Source organism: Heterodontus francisci, chromosome 41 (assembly GCF_036365525.1).
Source record: "Heterodontus francisci isolate sHetFra1 chromosome 41, sHetFra1.hap1, whole genome shotgun sequence".
Lineage (NCBI taxonomy): Eukaryota > Metazoa > Chordata > Chondrichthyes > Heterodontiformes > Heterodontidae > Heterodontus > Heterodontus francisci.
Window position 1 is genome coordinate 36,306,780 of NC_090411.1, and position 19,054 is coordinate 36,325,833.

Here is a 19,054-nt window from a genome sequence, read left to right on the forward strand (position 1 = left end):
AATTGAATTTTGATTAATTGAATTTAAATTCCACCAGCTGCCATGGTGGGATTTGAACCTGTATCCTCAGCACATTAGCCTGGGCCTCTGGATTACCAATCCAGCAACATTATCACTGTGTCACCATCTCCCCTCTAATATATGATGATAAATGGCAAGTAACATTATTAGCATGTAAGTGTCAGGTAATAACCATCTTCAACAAGAGAGTTTAACTACCTCCCCTTGAATTTCTGTGACATTACCATCTGAATTCCCCTGCATCAATATTCTGGGGGGTCAGTATTGACCAGAAGCTTAACTGGACCAACCACATAAATACTGTGGCTAAAACAGCAGGCCAAAGGTTGGGGATTCTGCAGTGAGTGTCTCACCTCCTAACTCCAGAAAGCCTGCCCACCATCTAAAAGGCAAAGGTCAGGAATGTGATGGAATACTCTCCACGTGCCTGGATGAATTCAGCTCCAACAGCATTCAAGAAGTTCAACATCATCCAGGATAAAGTAGCCTGCTTCAGTGGCACCCCATCCACCACCTTCAACATTCACTCTCTGCACCACCGACACACAGTGGCTGCAGTGACTAATCAGCTACAAGATGCACTGCAGTAACTCACTAAGGCTTCTTCGACAGCACCTTCCAAAGTGTATCTTCTACCACCTAGAAGGACAAGAGCAGCAGATGCATGGGAACACCACCACCTGCAAGTTCCCCTCCAAATCACACACCATCCTGACTTGGAAGTATATCACCAATCCTTCATTTTTGCTGGGTCAAAATTCTGGAACTCCCTCCTGAACAGCACTGTGTGGGTACCTACACTATACGAATTGCAACGGTTCAATTCTTTTGTCCTTGTTTGGATCAAGGGCAGTGAGAAATGGGCAATTTCTGAAGCAGTCTGTGCAGAAATACAGCAAGACCTGGACAATATCCAGGCTTGGGCTGATAAGTGGCAAGTAACACTTGCGCCACACAAGTAACATTTGTGCCACACAAGTGCCAGGCAATGACCATCTCCCACAAGAGAGAATCTAACCATCTCCCCTTGACATTCGATGGCATTACCATCACTGAATCCCCCACTATCAACATTCCTAGGGGCTACCATTGACTAGAAACTGAACTGGAGTAGCCATATTAATACCATGGCTACAAGAGCAGGTCAGAGGCTAGGAATCCTGCGGTGAGTAACTCACCTCCTGACTCCCCAAAGCCTGTCCACCATCTACAAGGCACAAGTCAGGAGTGTAATGGAATACTCTCCACTTGCCTGGATGGGTGCAGCTCCAACAACACTCAAGAAGCTCGACACCATCCAGGACAAAGCAGCCTGCTTGATTGGCACCCCATCCACAAACATTCACTCCCTCCACCACCGACACACAGTGGCAGCAGTGTGTACCATCTACAAGATGCACTGCAGCAACGCACCAAGGCTCCTTCGACAGCACCTTCCAAACCCGTGATCTCTACCACCTCGAAGGACAAGAGCAGCAGATGCATGGGAACATCACCACCTGCAAGTTCCCCTCCAAGTCACATACCATTCTGACTTGGAACTATATCACCGTTCCTTCACTGTTGCTGGGTCAAAATCCTGGAACTCCCTTCCTAACAGCACTGTGGGTATACCTACCCCACATGGACTGCAGCGGTTCAAGAAGGCAGTTCACCACCACCTTCTCAATGGCAATTCGGGATGGGCAATAAATGCTGGCCTGGCCGGCGTCGCCCACATCCCATGAATCAGTTAAAAAAAAAAGTCAAAATAATGAACATTAATCTTCCTACTCTTCCCACTTGAACTGTGAACAATTCAGCAGAGAAATTATTGATTTTCTCCTTCCAACCCTAAATTGAGTTTGGAGAGAAAACATTTTGAACTGGGTTTCTATTAAAAGGTGATAGCTCTGGGAGCAATTGGAAGTGATAATTTGAGGTGACATTAGGGCCGTCAACCCTCAAGGATTGTCCTGGAGTCTCCTGCAATTAAAAATTCATCTCCTGGACACATAAGAAATCCAGTAGTAGTGATAGGCACCCAATCGAAAAAAAGTTTATTTTCCCTTTTCTTTGAGCATTTTTTATTAGTTTTGAAAATATTGGTGGCAGGAAAAGAGGTTGTTTGACTGGGAAGGGTGCTTGGAGTTGGGATGAGACTGCCAGGAATACATCCAAGCAAAATTAGCAACCCTAGGCGACAATGTACACAGGAGTATTGATGTTCATGAAACTTTTCCTCTAGTGCATTAGTGCCAAAGCACCAAATAAGCTTAGGGACAATACTTGCCAATTTAATAACTCAAGTTGAACAGATATGCCAAACATTCAGATACATTGCGTATGATGAAAAGAACATTTCAGGGAAGTTCATATATGAACCTGTACCAGTAACAGGCAATATTATGCTGCTGAGTTGCATCAATTCAAACTAGAAAAACTCTGTCCAATTCACTTCATATAGGACCATTCTAGCAATGAGGAAGAGGACAACCTTCCTCTCATTTGGCTGTGTGAGGAAGACTAGAAATGAGTTCGAGAGATGAAAATGCAGTGTTATAAACAGCTACACTATCCAATCCCTTCATTTTATTTCATGTGTCATTTTTTAAATCTTTTATTAGGAAGCAAAATTTTTGCACAATAGTGTCACTGGTAAATTCCCTGCCAGAGGCAACTCCACATCTCTAATGGGAAAATCTTTTAGCATAAATCTCTGAACAGAGTTTCAGAATAAAGCTCTGGTCTTACCCCAAACATTTGCCTGAGGTCAGGATCACGGAACCGGAAGGGAATGTTGGAGACATGAAGCCGTTTAGGGATGGGTTTGCTCTCACTGCTCTCGGTATTCTGTGTTTGCTGCTGCCCCTCTGTCTGTGCTGCTTCATCTGTCTGCTGAAAGATAAAAATGAAACACACTATGATGTAAAATGAACATTTCACCAACATTTCTGTGTAGCTGCGATAGCTGACGTGTTTTAATTGTCCACTATATGCATCATGCTTCATACAACTCCACAAAACTGCAGCATACAATTAAGGCCACACCATTAAAATTCTAGCTTTTCAAATCAGCAATATTTGTAACTCCAAAATTATGCAGAGGGGATCTGGAGATACAAATTGGTATCCGGATTATAATGGGACAGTTGCTACTGCAAATACATTCCAGTTTATTTCATTAAAAGTATTTTAATGATTCTCCACCTATACAATTTCTCCCCTTTCTCTCGAGGATGATGCCTTTTGCCTCACCAGCGGAATCAACTAACAGACAGGGGACCGAACCTGGAACCTTCATGCTGTGTGTGGGGTGGGTGGGGGAGGTATGTGTGTGGGGGCAGGGGCGGTTTCCACACATTGTGCGTATAGTGGCTTCACCTTTGTACATGGAGACCTTGAACTTTCTCTGTGAAAGGAACTCAAACTTTTATTTCTGCATAATTATATTCAGCACACTCACTAGTTGTAGCACCTGTAACTGGCTCCAACGTGACTGAATATCTCTGTGATAGGGAGCTCTTAAACAATTGCCAATGGTCCCACAATATCTCAACCAACTGACCTCTCTGCACATGTGAAGCTTAACAACATGTTTCAGCAGGACTACCTCGCCAAGGTGAAAGCTGACCTACTGTTTCTACAGGAGTGTGGAATACCACACCTCAGCACCTACAAGCAATGTTGCAACGGTGGTCCCACGGGAAATCGATCTGGCCAGGGGGTAATGATTCCCGTTCCTCCGGCCTGGGTATTCTGCTGTGGGGAGGCAACTTCACCATCTCCGAAGTTAAGGAGGTTGTGGGCGGTCGCCTCTTTGTAGAAGATGTAATGTACAACAATGCTCCGCTCTGGTTGACCAACATGTACGCCCCGGTTCAATGCAGCGAACGGCTGACGTCTTCCAACAGCTCCCACGGCTGCTGGCGACATCCAGGCCGGTCATTCTAGGCGTATCATCAACTGTATCATCAACGCAGCTGGATGATCCGGCAGTGACGACAGCAAACTGGATGCTACGTCCAGATTCCTAATGAAAACAGTAAAAGATGCCAAGCTGCACGATGTCTTCAGCAAACCTGCAGACGGAGCGCAGTGCAGATACACCTTGTCAAGATCGGACGGGTCTGCCCATTCCATGATTGACTTCCTGTTTGTGTCCCGTGTTGTCATGGTCAGATCCACCGACGTCAAGCCGGTGTTCTTCTCCGACCATTGCCTCTTACTGGCCGACTGTCACTTACAGGATGACCAGCGGGTTGGCAGGGGGACATGGAAGCTCAATGCTACACTGCTAACCCCAGAGAACGTTAAGGAACTCAAAAGGGATTACAAAGGTTGGAGAACCATGAAACCCCTCTTTGAGTCTCCAGTTCACAGGTGGGAAGCGATCAAGGAGAACATCAAGAGGTTCTTTATCTTCAAAGGTGTTCAGAGGGCGATAGAGAGAGAGAGAGAGACATGTCCCGACTCCAGAAAAGAATGCAAAATCTGCTCTGGCTGCAGTCGATGGGGGTCGAGGTCAAGGAGGATGTCCAAGAGGTGAAGAGCCAGCAGGCCTCACTCTTTGCCACGGAGGCCTCCAAGATCATCTTCTGGTCCAGAGTCCACTCCGTTGAGCAGGATGAGACATGCTTGCGTTACTTCTTCCAAAAGGTACAGAGAGAGAGCTCGGTTATCAGCAGCCTAAAGGAAGAGGATGGCTCAGTAACGTCTTCTCAGTCGTACATACTCAGGATCAGCAAATACTTTTACGCTGGGCTGTACGATGTGAAGCCCATGGACAACACGGCTTCCCAGTCCTTCCTGTCATCTATCACGGAGGTCTTAGATGACAGCATGAGGGAGAGACTGGACAAACCACTATCTCTGGATGATCTGACAAACACCGCCAGGTCCTTTGAAACGAGTAGAACTCCCGGAAGCGATGGCTTATCGGTTGAGTTGTATTCGGCTCTGTGGGACTGGGTTGGCCCAGACCTGCAAGAAGTATACGAGAGTATGCTTCTGGCCGGCAGCATGTCAGAATCCATGAGGAAAGGCATCATCACCCTCAAGCGAAAGGGGGAAAGAGGGCAGAAATCAGAAATTGGCAGCCCATCTCACTGCTTAATGTTGACAAGATTCTGTCCAAAGTCATCACCAGTCGGGTCAAGTCTGCTCTGGAGTTGGTGATTCACCCTGACCAGACCTGCACTGCACCCGGTAGGAAGATCTCTGATCGTAGGTTAAAGGTTCGGCACAACATCGTGGGCCGAAGGGCCTGTACTGTGCTGAACTGTTCTATGTTCTATGTACTCAGGGATATGATCGCCTATGTACGGGAAAGGAGGGTGGACACCTGCCTCATCAGCTTGGACCAGGAGAAGGCTTTTGACAGGATATCGCACACCTACATGATGGACATGCCCTCCAAAATGGGGTTTGGGGAGGGAATCTGCAATTGGATCAAACTGCTCTACACAAACATCAGTAGCGCAGTCTCAATCAATGGGTTTCCTGACCAAATCTGGAGTCAGACAGGGCTGTCCTCTCTCCCGTGTCTTGTTTGTTTGCTGTATCGAACCTTTTGCTGAGTCAATTAGGAAGGATGCAGGCATAAGAGGGGTGACAATCCCAGGCAGCGGAGGCACTCAGGTAAAAACCTTCCTGTACATGGACGACGTCGCTGTCTTCTGCTTGGATCCGCTGTCCGTTCACAGACTGATGAGCATCTGTGACCAGGTCAAACTGGCCTCGGGAGCCAAAGTCAACCACGGCAAGAGTGAGGCCATGTTCTTTGGGAACTGGGCTGACCGATCCTTTGTTCCCTTCACCGTCAGGTCAGACTACCTGAAGGTGCTGGGGATATGGTTCGGAGGGGCTGGGGCGTACGCCAAAACCTGGAAGGAGCGGGTAGCCAGGGTACACCATAAGCTGAGCATGTGGGAGCAGCGATCTCTCTCCATTGTGGGTAAGAACCTGGTTATCAGGTGTGAGGCGCTCACGTTGTTGCTGTATGTGGCGCAGGTCTGTCCATACCCCACTCCTGCACTGTGATGGTCACCCGAGCCATTTTCCACTTCATTTAGAGATCTAAAATCGACCGGGTCCGGAGGGACACAATGTTCAAACCTCTGGATACGGGCGGGAAAAATGTACCCAACATCGCCCTCATCCTGATGACCACTTTCGTGTGTGGCTGCATCAAGTTGTGCGTAGATCCCCGGTACGCAAACACCAAGTGTCACTACATGCTGAGGTTTTATCTGTCCCCGGTGTTATCAAGGATGGGTCTGGTCACGTTGCCACGGAAAAGTCCATCCAGTTGGACCGTGCCATACCACCTATCCTTCGTGGGAAAGTTTCTGCAGGAAAACACCTTTGACCACCAATCCATCAGGCAGTGGTCTGCGCGGAACGTCCTCAAGGCCCTACGGGAAAAGGAGATGGTGGATCCGATCGGATGATTCCCTGATCAGACTGCCAAAGTCATTTGGCAGAATGCCTCATCACCAGAACTTTCAAACAAGCACCAAGACGTAGCTTGGCTGGTGGTGAGAAGGGCCCTCCCCGTCAGATCCTTCCTGCACATCCTCAGTCTCGACCCCTCCACACGCTGCCCTCGAGGTGGCTGTGGTGGGGAAGAGACTGTTGCCCACCTCCTTCTGGAATGTGTCTCTGCAAAGCAGGTGTGGAAAGAGATGCAGTGGTTTTCGTCGGTGTTCATCCCAGGCAGCTCTGTAAGACAGGAGTCTGTGCTCTACGGGCTGTTTCCAGGGACGCACACCGAGATAAGCATCAACTGCTGCTGGAGGACCATCAATTCGGTGAAAGACGCTCTTTAGTCTGCCCAAAACTTGCTGGTCTTTCAGCGAAAACAGTTGTCCACAACTGACTACTGCAGACTGGCACATTCCAAGGTCCAGGACTACGTGCTGAGGGATGCACTAAAGCTTGAGGCAGCCGCTGCAAAGGCTCAATGGGGAAAGACCACTGTGTAAGGTCCGCCTACCAAAGTGAACTGAGGGGCTGGACCCATGGGAAATCCCTCGGGTTGTATACACCAAATATGGGTTTGCTGTAAAATGTACATGGCATGTAAAATGGAATGGAAGAGTTGTGAGGCAACTCACTCCTGTATTGAAGAAAACTGATTTCCTTTGCACTTTTTGGAATGTCAACTTGGTGCTGTTTTGAACTGTTCTGTAATGCATTTTTTTTTAAACAGATTTTTATGAATAAAGTATATTTTTGGGGGAAAAAATGTGTCAGCACGGTGCTGGAAGGCATCACAGCCGTACAACCCAAACTCTAAGTCAAGACACATTTTTCAACAAGGGTCAGTGGTTAGCTAATTACCCCCAACACCTTTGGGGATGCTGAGACCAACTGTAGCCGTCAGTTGACATCAGTAGGGACCAGGATAAGACAGAAAACCTTCCTGATCTTTATGTTTGAATAGCACGTCTAACAATTCATTTCAGCACTGAGCCATTGGTTGAGCTGCACATTTCACCACTATATCAGGGCAAACTGCCACTCGTTATCTACTGCAAAATGAGACAGGGCAAGGCTTTCAATAAACACATTGTACACCTGCACAAAACAAATCTGTTCTTACATTACGTGAACAAAAGCTGGGTCAACACATTTGTGCACATGGTTCTATTTAAGAAAAACAAATGTTTTTAAGCATAACTATCAAAATGCCAAACTTTTTCTATCTGCTTTTTCTGTAGTACAATTACTGGAGCCAGCTCCAAAAGTGAACTGTCTGGGGTACCAGCGCTCTTACGGAAGATTTGATAGCCATGTGTATTCAATTTTAGCTTCATACAAAACTGTGGTGTGATGTATAATGGAAATAAAGACATGATAAACATTGCAGTACTTGTAAAAGACAGGCAATAGTGACTGAAAAGTGAATGCCAAAGAGCTGCTTGTCTATTCCACTGGAGGTTTTCCCTCAAATTCTGAGCTGTAAAGAGTTCATTTTCATTCTTGATCAACTGAATTTATCACCAAACAGCTGAACTGTGAATGGTTTGCCCTGCAGAACCCCAGTGACTCTACAGGTGTGAGAGATTAACACATTTTGCCTGTGCTCAGCTGCTTTCTGGTGTCACATTTACAAGTGCCAACAAGCTCACAAAAAAGGCAATGTTAATTCACAGTCATGCCACGAAGTAGCACCCCTTCGAAACTCTAAAGAACTCTTTAAAAAAATTTGAATAAGAACAAAGAAGGAATTTACTTCAATTAGCATCCCTTCTCGTACTTGTGGACTCGTTAGTTTAGGATTTGTGGAAATGCGAGCTTTTTCATTCTAGGAGCTCTAAATGCATGAGCTCTACAAGATTTAATTTGCAACCCCCTCCCCTGAACTCAAAACATGGGGTCAGCTGCAGTCTGAAGCCACAGTATTGGGCTCCTCCTCTAATATTTTAAGTCAGACTCTTCTACCTACCAGCCAAGAAAGTCACCTGACAACCATCAGCATCTAAATAGAGAATAAACAGCTATGCAATAAAAAAAGGTTTGTGCATTTTGAGAACATGACGCAGTGCAAAAAGTATAAATTACTGCATTCTATAAAATATTGGGGAATTTGCAGGCATAATAATTCATGGTTAAAAAACACAGACAAGGAGAGAGACCAGAATTCCTGGTGTACCCAGCTTTCCCCTACTCAAACAAAAATGAATATTTAATTGTAGCTCAGGTAGGTATTTTGTACCAAAGGTTAATGCACAAGTCCATGCTCAGAATTATGAAACTGAAAGCAAGTCAAACAAGTGTTGATGAGGTAGTATGTTTTAGATTTATGGCAGTATACAACATTCTTCTGATGTTGCCACACCAGCATTTCCTACTTTATTTCACAACCAAATGTTGCTGCTTAAGAGTAAAATGAAGGAAAGGGTTTTTTAAAATGGTGTCTTTTGAAAATGTCTATGTGGCGCCACATGTGCAGCTGTCTGCAGATGTGAGCACTACAGTTTAGGGAGAAGGAAAGCGAGGATTTGTGGGACTGAACAGGCTGGACTGGTTTGGCGGCTGTGCGTGGCATCAGGTGTCGACAGTGGGGGCCTTTCAGACCTCTTGGTGCACTGTTAAACAAACATCCTTTCAAACAGGCAGAGCAGCTGTTCCTACGTCAATGTCAGCCTGTTTGATGAAAGCCGTGCAATTTGCCTGATAGCCAAATTATTGAGCTTCAAGTAAAACTGCAGTAATTTAAAAATTCATCAGAAACATTCTGAATAATCATTTTGATAGCAAGGTTTTATTTTTATTTGAATGCATTTACAGATAGCTATATGCATGTGGTCACTAAGAATTTCAAACACCAGTTTTAAGCACTCACTCCCTGAGCAGTCATTTCATCTATTGCCACCATACAATATTGCTCAACTGTGCTTGCACAAGGTAAACTTTATGACCATTCACAGATATCTTTCACAATGGACAGCAAAGATATAGGGTTGAACTAGAATACAGGACATTTAATTGGAATTGGGATGTTTGCAGGGCAAAGTACAAAAGGAGCAAAAAAATTAATTTCACAAATTATCTTACTAGTGTTCAAGCCAGCAGAGTTTATTCCACACCCAGACCAAATATCTCATATGTACAGTTCTAATAATCTCAAATAACCACCTAAATGGTTTAGAAAACTGGGGCAGTTCTGAGAATTGATTTCCCAATGTCCAACAGTTAAGTGTTTGAGACAGTAGTAGCTGGTGTGAAGATTAGATGTGAATTAGATCAGTTAATTACGAGCTAATTTTTACTTTGTATAAATGCACAATAAAGATTGAATTTAAATCAAAATGCAGACAAATCAGACATCAGTTATTTTGCTCATGAAACTTCCCCAATTTGACCACAACAAAAACAACTTGCATTTATATAGCACCTTTAATGTGGCAAAACATCCCAAGGTGCTTAACAAGAATGATAGTAATAAAACATTTTTGACACTGAACCACAGAAGGTGATGTCAGTACAGGTTACAAAAGCTTGGTCTAAGAGGTAGGTTTTAAGCAGCATCTTAGAGGAGAGAAAGGTAAAGGCATTTAGGGATGGAATTTCAGAGTTTAGGACCATGGTAGCTGAATGCACGGCTGCCAATGGTGGAGTGATTAAAATCACAGGCAGGACTTTTGCGTGAGCTTGGGAGTTAAGGAAGGATGTAAATGTGTTGGAAGCAGTTCAGAGAAGGTTTACAGGACTGATACCTGGAATAGGCGAGTTGTCTTATGAGGAAAGGTTGGACAGGCTAGGCTTGTATCTACTGGAGTTTAGAAGAGTAAGAGACGACTTGATTGAAACATAAGATCCTGAGGGGTCTTGACAGGATGGATGTGGAAAGGATGTTCCCCCTTGTGGGAGAATCTAGAATTAGGATCACTATTTAAAAATAAGGGATCACTCATTTAAAACAGAGATGAGGAGAAATCTTTTCTCTGAGGGCCGTGAGTCTCTGGAACTCTCTTCCTGAAAAGGCAGTGGAAGCAGAGTCTTTAAATATTTTCAAGGCAGAGGTAGATAGATTCTTGATAAGCAAGGGGGTGAAAGGTTATCAGGGGTAGTGGGAATGTGGAGTCGAGGTTACAATCAGATCAGCCATGATCTTATTGAATGGTGGAGCAGGCTCGATGGGCTGGGTGGCCTACTCCTGCTCCTAATTCGTATGTTCATATAGGGTTAAAAAAAAAGACATTAGATAGCGATGAGGATACATTCAAATCTTACACCTGTAAGAACAGGAGGAATACATTCAGCTCCTCCATTCATTTAGACCGTGGCTGATCTGTACCTCAACTTCATCAACCCACCTTGGTTCCGTAACCTTAAACACTCTCATGTAACAAAATCTATGAAACTCAGTTTATAAATTTTCAATTGCCCTCACCTCAGCTTTTGGAGGAGACAGCTCCAGATTTCCACCACCCTTTGTGCGTATAAATGCTTCCTGACATTACAAAGAATTACGTAGAATATACAACACTGAAACAGGCCTTTTGGCCATATCAGTCCAGGCCGGAGTTTGTACTCCACTCGAACCTTCTTCCATCTTTCCTCATCAAAAGGCATAACACTCTATTTCCGGCTCCTTCAAATGCTTTATCTAACCTCCTCTTAAATACATCTATACTATTCGCCTCAACTACTCCCAGTGTTAGTAAATTCTACATCCTTACCATCAATGCTGCCTTTAAAATTTAGTTGCTGTGCACAGCTTTTTTTTAAGCACACAGTCACTTTAAATATTTTTTGCACGGCCGCACGCACACATTATTTATCTCAGGACAAGGCCTACATGGGACCTTTCAGACTGCTGCACGGGCATGTGGTAGTGGGAATACTAATCACCATTCTCTGGGTAAAGAAGTTTCTTCTGAAATTCCTGTTTGATTTCTTGGTGACTATCTTCTAGTTTTTCTCTTCCTCACAAGTGTGTCTACTCTATCATAACCTTTAAAATTACAAAAGACTTCTATTAGTTCACCCCTCATCCTTCTCTTTTCAAATGAAAAGTGATCCAAGCTGTTCATCCTTCCTGGTAGGTATAACCTCATATTTCTGATACTATGCTAGTAAATCTTTTTTGCATGCTCTCCTTTATATCCTTTTCATAAAATGGCAACCAGAATTGTACACAGAACTCCAAGTGTGGAACTAAGGTTCGATATAAGTTTAATATAACTTCTCCACTTCTTAATTCTATCCTTTTAGATATAAACCCTAGTGCTCGATTTTATTTTATTACGGCCTTATTAACCTGCCTCACTACTTCTAGTGATTTGTATATTTGTACTACCAGATCCCTCTACATCATTTAGATTCTCTTTTTCCAAGCAATATGTAACTGCTTTATTTTTCTTACCGAAATGTACCAATTATATGCCCATTCTTCAAGTTTTATTAATGTCTTGCTGTAAATTGTTGCAGTCCTCCTCAGTATTGACTATATCCTTCAATTTAGTGTCATCCGCAAATTTAGAAAGTGTTTTTGATTCCAAGGTTTGAATTGTTAATATAAATTCTGAACAGTAGTGCGCCTGGCATTGATCTTGTGGAACTCCACTTTCCATCTTCTACCACTCTGAATAGCTACTCTTTACCCCTAATCTCTGCTTTTTATCTTGAAACCCAAACAGCCTAAAATAATAAAGTGCAAATGTGAGTGAACAGCTATTTAGAAATGAGATGCCTTACGTTTAAACTAGAAAAAAGTGTGGACAGCTGTGAGGGACACAAATATTGGAAAGGGGCATCCAGGTATGGGCTATTACTCAATTATGACTTTTTAACCTAGCATGTACAAACTACTACTGTAGCTGAGTGTTATAAAAATGTTTCCATTGGAGAATTTTCTGTATTTTCAGCACTGTTTATCTCACTATATTCCCTCAGACTGCAAAAGCCCAGAAGCATAACTCCAAGTGGTGACACTGTGGTGTCAACAGCTTGACACTAGTGCCCTTGGCACCAGTTTTGCTAGGTGGCTCAGATAGGAACTACCACTGTCTGAAAAACTATTTGGATTCTGCTGGTAGCACATATATAGTGTGGATAACTTTGGCTCTTGCTGCAGGCTGACTGACCTGTACAAATAGACAATGCAATTTCACCACAGCTGGCTTTCCAAAATTAAAAAAGTCGCAAATGTAGGTTCGCACTAACTGTGCATTTTCTTTAAAGTTTCATTCATGAGTAACTGGACACACCCAAATCTTGGGCTGTAGTCACCAAATCTGCCGTGCAATATAGGGTCGGCAATAGGTAGAGCTAGTCAATAACAAAATTACTTTACTGGATTATAAAAATGGCATAACTGCCTATATGTAAAACTATACACTATATCTGATTCTTGCTGCAGTTCTAATAGTAAGCTTGTGCTAATATCATTAAAATATTTGAACATTTTTTTGCATCGCATCATTGCGTAGGATGAAGACTAAAGCCTGGTTTTTTGACTTACTGTGGCGGTTCCAGATACAGGCTGCACATTGGCAATTGTGCCACTCTGTTCCCCAAGAGTCTGACTGGATGCGTAGATATTCAGAGTGTGTTCTGGGACTGGCGTCTGGCCTGTGTAGTCCTGAGTGTGTGGAACAGTGTATTCTGTTGGAATTCCATTCTGAGGAGGAGGAGGAGGAGGGGGAGGGAATGGAACTGTAGCATACGGCTGTACCATAGCGTCTGGGGTGGCTGCTGGCTCCTGGCTACCCTGAAGAAAGATGAATGAAAAATGACATTTGAGGAACGTTTCTCATGACATTCTTGGACAGGGTTTAAATGTGCAGCATTCAATGACCTGACTGACATGTTCACATTTAGACACCAATAAAAAGCTTGCAAGACTTGTTCTCTCCAGATGACTGCAGTAAAATGCCTGCTCATTTGTATGACCAGAAATTTTAGAAATGACCAAGAATTTTAGAAATAATAACGTGTCCAGCAGAGCTAAAGAGAAAAAACTGCAAGTGCTGAAAATCTGAGGAGATGCAAGAAAATACTGGAAATAGACGAGTGAGTCAGCATCTGCAAAGACAATTGATAGGTTAATGGCTGCAGGACAAAGAAAGGGGCTCCATCTGAAACCTTAACCTGTCTTTTTCGTTCCAGATGCTGTCAGACTTGTGTATTCCCAGCAGTTTCTATTTTCATTCCTTTGCAGAAGGTATTCCCAAAGAATTAGATTAGAAATACTTTACAGTATCATTTTAAAATTAAATTTTAGCATACCAAAGGCCAGATAGAAATTAGAAATACAAAGAGATAACACAAAGAGTTAACAGCACAAGACAACAACCATTTCACACCAGCACAGTCTCAGATTGACAATGCAGAACTGTTACTTTCAGTACAGACTTATCTTTGGTTATACTCAATTGGTGTGCACTACAGCTCTATAACATAGAGGGCACCAATCTCATTGCTCACTAATGTCTTCCAAATGACGGCGTCATGCAGCAATTGTGTACAACTTACAGTAGTATATTACTCTATGAAAAAAAGGGGGTGGTGGAAATCAGTGATTTTCAAACATTGACCCATTCTCAGGTAGAAGTAGTAATTGCAGTTGAAAACCTGTGTTATAAAATCTGGCACAGTTTCCCAGACCTGACGAAAATCGCAAAAAATTCTGCATCATACTCACGTGATGAAAAAGGGCAAGATTTATGGACCCAAGATTTGGAGCACAGTAATCCATGTGGAGCAGGCTGAAGGGGGGTGTGGTGGTGGGGGGGGGGGGGGCAGAAACACTTGGCAAAACAGTGGAAATACTTTTTTTCCCAAAACAATGGCCGTGAAGTTCAATTTCAAGGAGCCGACTCCCAGCGTGGAACAGACAGAGGCCGCAAAAGCTTTTAAGTATTTCTCCCCTTAATCATAAATCTGGACTGCGTCTCTGGTGGCATGACCAAAAGGAAAACAACATAGCAAAAGGCAGCGTTGCTGCCAGTTGGCCAAAATGAATCTTAAAATAAAACTAGGCCTTAATCCTTGAACATTTTGGTTATGTACAGTGCATAAGGGTTGGATCCTCAAGGCGTTGAAAGGTCTGACAGCTAGGGTCAGAAAGAACACAATTTTTTTTTAAAGCCACTATATTCTGGAAGACAAAACAAAGTTACTAATTTGTCACAAGCTGACCACAGGTCTAGGGTCTTTACTGGCCCTCATTAAATTGTGGATCACGAGTTGTTTTGTCGCCTAGCAACTGCTGAATCCTATGCTTTCAGGAGAAAAAAATAAAAATATACTGGTTTATCATGCAACTGGGATGAGAATACAATTCTACAAACAATTAGATACTTTTACAAAATATAATTGCCAGTGAAAGCTCCTAATTTATAGCCTTCCTGCCCTCTTCCATGACAATGGAAGCGAAGATTGAAAAATCAGATCCGATGAGCACTAATACAGTGCTCCATCACAGGACATTGAACATTGTCCAGCTAGAACAACCTAACAGTGGCCATATCCATACACAATGGTTTCTTCATAAATTTTGGATAGCTCATTCAATGTGAAAATCCAACTGACCATTCTTTGAAGGAAAAGGCTCACCTACATCAAAATCGCAGCAGGTAAACAGTATTCATCCATTATACAGGATGAAATTACTGAACACTTAGAAAGGCACAGACTAGTCAGCATGGATGTATAAAAGGGAAGGTGGGCTGAAAATTGAGATAAACCATAGAGGAAAATCAGAAGATGTTGCATGTATATATCAGATGGTACTTGACAAAAGACACATTAAAAAAATGGTGGCACATATTAGAAGGAATGCAGCCGCATGAGTAGAGAGATAGCCTGGGGACAGGACACGGTTTTTTAAAGTAGATATTTTACAAATTGTCAACATTAAGATAATATTGCATCTCAGATCTGTGCCAAGAGATCTCATATTGAAACTGAAGTTTCCTGTACCAGTTTAGCGGGTACAACAAATTGTGAGGAAGAACAGAAAAGGACTGACAAGTTAGCAGAAAGGGCAGATTGACAGCAAATGCAGTTCAATGGAGAGAAGTGAAGTTGTACATTTTGAAATAAAGAAGTGAAATTAAGTATACCCTGAATATTAACATTAATGAGTAACAGAAAGATTCAGGCTTTTAAAGGAAGTGGCTGCAGAGATAGTGGAGGCATTGGTCGAAATATTCCAGAACTCACTGGATTCCAGGAAGGTCCCAGCGGATTGGAAAACTGCTAATGTGACGCCCCTGTTGAAGAAGGGAGGGAGATAAAAAGCAGGAAATTATAGGCCAGTCAGCCTAACATCGATCGTTGGGAAAATGCTAGAGTCCATTATTAAGGAAGAAATAGCAGGACATTTAGAAAAGCTTAATGCAATCAAACATGGCTTTATGAAAGGGAAATCATGTTTGACAAATTTGCTCGAGTTCTTTGAGGATATAACAAGCAGAGTTGATAAAGGGGAACCGGTAGACGTAGTGTATTTGGATTTCCAGAAGGCATTCGATAAGGTGCCACATAAAAGATTATTGCACAAGATAGGAGTTCACAGTATTGGGGGTAATGTATTAGCATGGATTGAGGATTGGTTAATTCACAGAAGACAGAGAGTCAGGATTAATGGGTCTTTTTCAGGTTGGAAAGACGTAACTAGTGGCGTGCCACAAGGATCAGTCCTAGGCCTCAATTATATATCATCTATATTAATGACTTGGGGGAGGGGGCAGGTGTAATATATCCAAATTTGCTGACGATACAAAAAAAGATGGGAGGGCATGTTGTGATGATGACATAAGGAATTTGCAAGGGGATATAGATAGGTTGAGTGAGTGGGCAAAAACTTGGCAGATGGAGTTTAATGTAGGAAAGTGTGAGGTTATGCATTTTGGTAGGAAGAATCAAAAGGCAGACTATTTAAATGGCGAGAGACTCCAAAAAAATGAAGCACAGAGGGATCTGGGTGATCTTGTGCATGAAACACAAAAAGTTAACAAACAGGTGCAGCAAGTAATTAAGAATGTAAATGGAATTTTGGCCTTTATTGCTCAGGGGGTTGAAGTTTAAAAATAGGGAAGTCTTGTTACAACTGTACAGGGTGTTGGTTAGGCCGCACCTGGAGTACTGTGTACAGTTTTGGTCCCCGTATTTAAGAAAGGATATACTGGCACTGGAGGCAGTTCAAAAGAGATTCACTAGGCTGATTCCTGGGATGAAGGGGTTGTCTTATCAAGAACGGTTAAACAGGTTAGGCCTTTATTCATTAGAGTTTAGAAGAATGAAAGGTGATTTTATTGAAACATACAAGATTCTGAGTGGGCTTGACAAGGTAAATGTTGAGAAGATGTTTCCACTAGTGGGGGAATCTCAAACTAGGGGACATAGTTACAGAAAAAGGGACACTCATTTAACACTGAGATGCAAAGGAATTTCTTCTCTCAGAGGGTAGTGAATGTCTGGAATTCTCTACCCCAGAGATCACTGAAAGTATTTAAAGAGGAGGTAGATAGATTTATGAAATATTGAGGAGTTGAGGGCTAGGAGGTGCTGGCACGAAAGAGGAGCGGAGGTCTGGGGCAGGCTTGAGGGGCAAAATGGCCTAGTCCTGTGCCTATTTCTTATGTTCTTATGTACTCTAGGCACTAGTTTATAGAAACGATAATACAGCCATGGAAAAAGCACAATGAAAGTTCACTAAAATGGCTATCTTAATCTTCTATCCTGCATTGCAGCTTGCAGAAGCTTACCCATTACCAATATTAGGCTGACTAGTCTGCAGTTAACTGGTTTAGCCCCCTCTTCCTTTCTGAAGAGGCTTCATATTGACAACCTCAAGTCTCGAGATACAACTTTCATAGACAAGGATATGTGACAGATTGTGCTCAAGGCTATCACCTCTGACTTTCCACATTCTAAGCTGCAGCCTCCAGGACCTGGTGACTTTTCTACCTAGAGTTCCACCAATTTTACTTCCTTCTTGCTTATAATTATCCTATCTCATTGCTCTACTTGCTCCACTTGCACCCTTTTCCTTCCCAATACCATACAATTCTGTGAATTCAGAGGCTAAGTACTCATTCACTATCTCTATCCTTCATAACATTTCCTTTTCATCTCTAATCAGCCTTAGCTTTTCTTAAACTATCCTTTTACCTGTTTATTAATTCCTTTACCATTTCCCTTTAATTTGCCTGCCTTTATGGCATTTCTTAGCCTTTCTGCTTTCCTTTTTGCTTCCCCACTATATTATTTGATTTTCTTTTATACATTACTAACACTGGATTTTTCATATTTTGCTCTTCACAAACCATTGAAAGGAAGCATCCCTTTAAAGCTGCTTTTAAATTGTCAGAGATCCCAGCTATTACTACTGGTTCATGTAGATCTTGTGAAGCTGGCTGCAACCTGAATGTAAGCTGCTGAGACTCAGACTTGCAGCTGGGATGTCCTCTTTTCATGAGGTCTTTCCAGCCACCAGTATTAGTGAGTTTATGCAGTTTTACATTAACCTTGCAGCTGGTTGGACTTCCAGGGAACCAGAGACACAAGAACAAGTTTCACACAGTATAAAAGAAACTAAAATCTTTGTGGATTTATAATATCGCTCTGTCTTTTGATAGCAAGGCAAGAGCAGTTTAGCTTCTTTTTGTGACTTAACTGAATTAATTTTCTCCAGTGGCTGCCACTTAAGAGATTCACAGTCAATCATTAAAAAAAGAATAGGATAATAAGCAGCCGGAAGCAGACAATGTGACCAGTCTCTGATATCCATTTAACTCTGGCATCATAATCAGCACAACCACAGATAAACAAGGGATCAATTCTCCCTCTCTCTGTCTCTGTCCTGGGAAGGGTGTTGGGAACGGTGAAGACTACACAAAAGGACAATATGCCTTAATCACAGTCATCATTCCTTTACAAAGATGGAATAGGGTTGTAACACAACAGTGGAGAAAATTGAGGGTTTTCCCTCACAAACAGATCCTATAAAATTATACACTACTAAATCGAATATCCAACAAATAATTACCAGTAAGTCCATCACAAAAGTGAAACAGTATATGATAACATCCTCTGAAACCAACACGTGTCATGCCCAATGTTGAAAATGTGTTAAACACAGAATTGCAGCATGCCAAATTTTATCTACCCTCATTCATTCTTCCTAGTGTAATTACCAGTTCTCATCTGCAACTGTTTTTTTCTTAATCAGTTAAGGTAACATATGCGAAGTACAACTGGCTTCATCATCTTGCACTTTTGAGCATCAGCTTGACTCAACTAGTGGCACTTTTTCTTGAGTCATAAGGCTGCGTGTGTGTTCAAGCCCCACTATGATTTGAATACAAAATCTGCGCTGCTACTTCAATGAGGAACGGAAGGGCAGCTCTAATGTTAGAAGAGCTGTCTTTCAGATGGAATTCTGAATTGGAATAAGGATCTCTGCAATGTCCCATTTACCAACGTTTTAGGCTCATACAATGGTTACAGCACAGAAGGCAGCATTTCAGCCCGTTGTGTCCGTGCCGACTCTCTGCAAGAGCTACTCGTCTAGTCCCACTCCCCCACCTTT

General features: G+C 42.7%; 1 protein-coding gene across 16 annotated transcripts in view; it reads right to left on the reverse strand.

The window, feature by feature from the left end:
• LOC137353490 (RNA binding protein fox-1 homolog 2-like) overlaps positions 1–19,054 on the reverse strand; it is a 342,023-nt gene that overhangs the window by 70,280 nt on the left and 252,689 nt on the right. For 10 of the 16 annotated variants that reach the window (XM_068019827.1, XM_068019823.1, XM_068019822.1 and 7 more), the window contains 2 exons: positions 12,977–13,225; positions 2,755–2,898 (listed from right to left, as the gene is read on the reverse strand). In XM_068019827.1, the coding sequence (XP_067875928.1) occupies positions 2,755–2,898; positions 12,977–13,225 (393 nt within the window). The remainder of the gene's footprint in view (positions 1–2,754; positions 2,899–12,976; positions 13,226–19,054) is intronic. The other 6 variants (XM_068019825.1, XM_068019820.1, XM_068019836.1 and 3 more) reach the window with 2 other exon arrangements.